The following is a 6,000-nucleotide window of genomic DNA, read 5'->3' as shown; positions in this document are numbered from 1 at the left end:
TCCCACAACCCAGTCAGAGAAATAAAGCACAGCCTTGGGTCCTCTCAGTGCTGTTCCAGGACAGTCATGAGCCCTTTGGTCCAGGGGTGACACCCACCAGGACAGACAGTGAGACAGGTTATATGGGGCATCTCACAGACTGATGGGATTACTGAAATCAGGGTATGGGATCCATTATGTGAAGCAGGGGAAGATCTTTTTGTGATTGCACAAGACATTAGGGGATGTTTGGGGACGAAAACAAGGGCAGTGAAAGGGAGGGAGCAAAGGTTACTTCAACAGTTAATTGTAAGACGTTGTTAGCCCTGGGCTAAGTGTCCAATTCCATCGACTTCAGTAGCAATTGCATTCATTCATCACAAGACTAATTTTGGCTTCATACTTTTAAATAATTAAATCCAGTTTTAAACCTCTGATATTTTAACATCCACATTGGCAAATCCCAGCCTTTTTGCTGGCTAAAAACTTCTTTCTCCAGGGAACCAGATTGAAACAGTTAAAACACTTTCTTTCCTTTCCTTACCATTCACTTTCTTGATTTGGCTGAATACATCACAGAAACCTCAAGGTAATTTCCTGCAATCAGTATTTGACTGCCAGAAATCTCCTATTCATTAGGAAAGCTGGTGCATAACTTGCTCTAAGAGATGAATTAAAATGTACTGTGCAACACATTTCCCAACAAAGTCTACACATTCTCACATTAGCTCTGTATAACCATAAAAAAGAGTAATGCAAAAGACAAAGAGCAGCAGTCTAAAGGACAGTATTCATTAAAAGTTACTGAGCACACTTTTTGTGCTTTTAAAATATTTTCTCACCAACCCTTGATTCAGCCAGCACTGGTCACAAGAGTCCAAAACAAAAAGTTCTACAGACACATACACATTTACTTTGTGCATTACTCCTTTACTATAGAACACAGAATACAGGAAAACACTAAAGGTAAGAAGTGCAATCCATTTGCTCCTTCTCTGCCCTGAAATTTTGTCAGCAATATACTTCATTAATATATATACTTGTATCTTCAAACTACATTTGCTACTGAATATTGGTACGGAAGACAAGAAAATATATACTATTTGAGATAATATGGAAGCTGAATTTTATTTATCACTTAGTGTTTTTATAGTCCATCAATTTATGATAATCTATTATTTATGAGAATCTGATGCAAAAAGTAGCAAAATCCCAGACACACTCTTGAAACTATGCTTTCATTCTGACAGATAAATCCCTTTCTTCTGCCCCATCAGCCTCCTCATCCACCACTGTAATCCTTTCTCAGCTTCTCTCTAGATTAACTACATTGCAACCTTCACATAAAATTTGGCCTCAAGGAGGATATGATTCTATAGAATCTCACTTTCCTTCTTGAATTCCTTATAAGCACCATTTCTGTCATCCAAGGAGTGCAGCTGGCTTATGCTAAAGACATCTATCAATAGACATATAAGAAAGCATTCTGTACCTTCTGGTGATCTTATACTTTTGCCAACATTGTAACTATGGTTAGGAAAAAGTTACCTGACTGAAACTTCAGAGTTACTCATTACATTTTTCAGTCTTCACATCAAGTAGACTTCCTAACTAATGAACCAGAAACAGAAGGGTCTGAACAGAAAATTGAAAATTTTGCTGCTTCTCTGAAACTGAGTGTCCTTTATAACTGTGCTAGCAGAACATAATACCATCCAAATATTTGTGGCTCACAATGACAGTTCTCTGTTCAAAGAATATGTTTTGCACCATTACAAACACATTACTAACACTAAAGCTCTGAATCTTTGTGGTCTGATCTCAAATTGCCATCTATTTCAGATATCTCAGATGTTCCTAAACTCTAAGACAGGAAGATGATTTTGATATGTCAATCAATTCATTTTACTATGTCTCTTAAAATTCAGTATAAACAGCAATGGACTGCTATAAGCTTAATCAAAAAATTAAGACTGAGAAGAATTTCACACACTCTGGCAATTGCAAGAAACCTCTAAAACAGATTAAAAGAAAAATTTAAAATCAAAGTCATTACACAGCAAATTACATATACTTGCTTCAGTTGTTTTTGTCTAAAATCAAAAAATAAGAAAATGTCATGATGATCATCTAGGTTTCCAGGATATCCTATGTATTTTTTAATTTGCTAACAGGTTTCTGCAACATTTAATTGGAACATACTTTCACTATCACCTCCCATGACCCTTAAAAAAGACTTGCTTTTTTATTCATTTAAAGAGTAAATTTTATGATTATGCTCACTTAACGATTATCCAAGTGGAATCACAAAACAGTCTTGGAACATGAGAACTGATTTGCATGAATCTAAACTAGAAAATGCACTTCAAGAATACATATATACTGCAACCACAAATGAGTATTTAGTCCACACAATGAGACCTTGAATAATCTAAAGGAAAGCCTTCATAAATTTTGGGGTGTAGGCACTGGATCTTCAGCATGAACTGTTTCTCTCCACAGGTTTGTTTCCATTGAATCATGTCTTATCACCAGAGAACCGCAGATTCCTGTGTGTTTCATACTTTAAACAGGACGTAGTTTGCACACAGCATTCTGCACATTTTTTAAGTCTAATTTGCTCTAATAATTTTAAACTATCCAATATAATAAAATAGTTGATGTGTAATTTTCCTATTGACTTATCTAAAGTACTAGTTTTATATAACTGAAAAAATAGAGAACCTTGATGTAGAATTGTCCCCCAGAATGGTCAGTTTTCTTTGCTATACCACATACATCTAGTTTTTTTTCCCAAGTGAGTACTTGCCCACAGCTTTAGAGTTTTTCTTGATTAAATAACCTGAAGGCACTAAGCTGACCCAGCAAAAAGAAAAGCCAGAACTTTAAGCCTATATGTGTTACAAACAGTACTGAAATAGTTAGCACAATTTTAAGTGCTTTACCAGATCACGTCTATAAGGAAAACCCACAAAGAGTTCTACAACAGTAATAACAAGGACTGTTTTAAACCCACAGAAGCATGGACTTTCCAACTGGGAATGAAGCACCACATTCAACCAGACCTAACACAGCAGGCATTCCAGAACATATGCTACCATAAAAACTACAAACACTCAAATCAGTCTTCAAGGAAAAAAAAGAAGAGCAAGGATGAGGGGTTTTAAGTCATCTATTCTATTGTAGTACTGAGAAATTTTTTTTGATTGCTGTTTCCAAAGTTTCAGAATAAATCACATGGTGTCAGATTGAGCTTCAGAAGAGAACACTTACATAAGGAAAAATTCCTGTTGAACTACAGTACTACAGTTTAGCACAAGTAAGGCAAAAGATAATAAACACTTCTCTAATAGCAAGATCATTCAATCAGTCTCACTGCTCCCTCCTTTACACTAGAGAACAAATGAAATCTGTATGGACCTATCACACAGACTCATGGTCTTGCCCATCCTCCCCAACATATAAATACTTACTGATTACTACCAATTCTACTTTTAGCCTCTGATTTCTTTGTTGTTGATGCTGTAGTGGTACTACAAATACGATTCAATAAAGTATGTACCTTATTTTGGCAGATCTGATGGACTGATCTAACATGAGCTTCCTGTATCACTGCTGCGCTGCAGCCTGCATTGAGGTCAAAAACTTCCAATGCTCGGTTGCTGCCAGCTGTAAGTACAATATCTGTACAGTTCTCTGTGTTAAAGTTAAACTTATCCAAAGGAAAAAAAGCATATAGACAGATAAAAATACAGATAAATAAACATAAATATAAACTCTGTTGTATTTATTGCTCTATGAGCAACACCAAAAAACTTACAGCACTAAAAATTTATGTCTAAGGATGAAGTTCAACATCATAAAAAATTACAAGTTTTTACTCCAATAGAAAAGGAGTAGTAAATCATCAAATGCTACTTACTTTAGCTGATGTCCATGTCATTAAGTCCAAAGAACTACAAAGAAAATAAGAAATACAAAGGATACAAGAATAGAATTCATTTACTGCTGAAAGGCTAGTAATCTCCATTGCTGAAGTCATGGGAAATTTCTGTACCAATTTGCAAACACTCCTCTGTTTGTATCTGCAAAGAATATCAAATAAATGCTTGTGTTAATGAAATTAGTTACAATTTGTAAATTCCCGCTGGAACCACAAATCAAAATCCTTTCTTTCATTATTAAAAAATTAAAGTGACAGATCTTTTGCCTTATTGTTGAACTCTGCTAAAAACTTCGTAACCAAACTCATTTGGATGAAAAAAACTCATGATATTCATATACAGAAGGTTTATTGTCCATCAACATGAAACAGTAAAATAATCCTGTATGTATACTGAAAATGTTGAAGAGATTAAAGTCTGTCAAGTACCTATGTTCAGAAAGCAGATATGCCACTGACTTCAGTGTAGCATTTAATGTGCTGATGATAGGGCAATCAGGAAAAATACGAGGAGAAAACAGTGAGGAAAGAATGAAAACAGTGAGGAAAGAATAATTTCCACTCAGACAGGAGGGGAATAAGGGGCTGATCATACGCTACGAAAGAAGTTTTTCTTCCCAACATACAGAAAACTCTTTAAGGTCCTGTGGGTTACCTGCCAGCTCCATGCAGCGGTGGCAAACATGCCAAAACCTTTAAAATAGTTTCAGACTTTTTTATTAGACAACACAAAACTGCATTGTAATCCAATATAACTAGAAATTTCTGTTTACTGAAATATATCCACATAGGCAACATGGATCTATTCTTATAGTAAACAGAAAACAAAACTCCATGGATATGGATATGGATATGTGGGGCAAGAAGAGTTTGATTTTCATAGAAGTCACCTAAGGAATACAGAGTCAATAACAACTGTACTGGGTCTGGTTGGGATGGAGTTAATTTTCCTCATAGCGGCTTGTATGGTGCTGTGTTTTAGACTTGAGATCAAAACACCAGGGTTTTAGCCATTGCTGGACACTGTCTGCACAGTGTTAAAGTACTTCCTGTGTAACAGTTAATATCATACTTGCATTTTAGCACATCTGTCTAATGAAAGTACAAAAGTCCATGCATGACGTGCTGTAGGAATCATTACTGTTTCTTTCCAACAATGCTAAAAGTTTGCAAAACTGAGATCATTTGACAAAAGTAATATGGTTATCAGCCAGATCTGTTCAAAAGAAAAATGCTTAGTGACTTGGTTTTGGCCTTTTGTTGTTATTCTCTAACAATGATCTGCTGATCTTCTCAGATGGACATCAGAATGATTTAATAGTGATGGTGAAGCAGAAGATAATACATAGTGTTTTGCAATTTAATCCAAGAATCTTTTGTAGTTTCCACAAGTACTTTATTCAAATAAACTAAAAAATAAACTGCACTAGACTTCAAGAGCAAATGATTTATTTCTATTTTTGGGTAAATCTACCCAAGCTAACTTTAAATAAGCTGACTGATAAAATAGGTACAATCTAATGAAGGCAGTATGAAGTTTCCTCTGGTCCAATTTACCATGCTGAAAGAAGCTGATTAAAACAGTAAAGTTTTTCCCAAATGCCAGAACAATTGTTTGAATTGGCTGAAGTACCTTGCTTCTACACTGCAGACTACTCCACAGATAAATACCTCACAGGGCATGACACAGATAGAATTTCACATAGAAAGAAAATCAACCAACAGTAAACTGAAATTCATAAAATAGAAGTTATGAGATAACTGAACCAAAGTAACAGAGGGAGGGGGATATAGAAGAGTACCCACTATTAAAAAAAAAAAAAAGAGGAATTTTATCATGTTTAAGAGGGGTTTTTTGACACAATGCATTTGCTACATGTCCTATATATCTTAAATTCCAAGTGTAACTCATTTAAAATTCAGGCAGATATTGTGGACACACTGAGCTGGACACTGTACATTCATGCTTGTCTCTTAGAAATTAAAGTTTATGTAGCAATTTGGGTTACCTTTTCATTGGTTTATTAATATCCCCATAAACTAAGAATTAACAAGTAAAACAAACTAGGTAAGCAGAT

General features: G+C 35.1%; 1 protein-coding gene across 1 annotated transcript in view; it reads right to left on the bottom strand.

Moving 5' to 3' along the window:
- The window catches only part of WDR27 (WD repeat domain 27), an 89,531-nt gene that overhangs the window by 61,308 nt on the left and 22,223 nt on the right, over positions 1-6,000 (bottom strand). The window contains 2 exon segments of the mRNA XM_031058779.1: positions 3,542-3,663; positions 3,967-4,064. Of these exon segments, the coding sequence (XP_030914639.1) occupies positions 3,542-3,663; positions 3,967-4,064 (220 nt within the window).

The sequence above is a fragment of the Geospiza fortis genome, unplaced genomic scaffold (genome assembly GCF_000277835.1).
Source record: "Geospiza fortis unplaced genomic scaffold, GeoFor_1.0 scaffold381, whole genome shotgun sequence".
NCBI classification, from domain to species: Eukaryota; Metazoa; Chordata; class Aves; order Passeriformes; family Thraupidae; genus Geospiza; species Geospiza fortis.
Note: the sequence above shows the minus strand (reverse complement) of the source record. Positions and strands in the feature narration are given on the sequence as shown.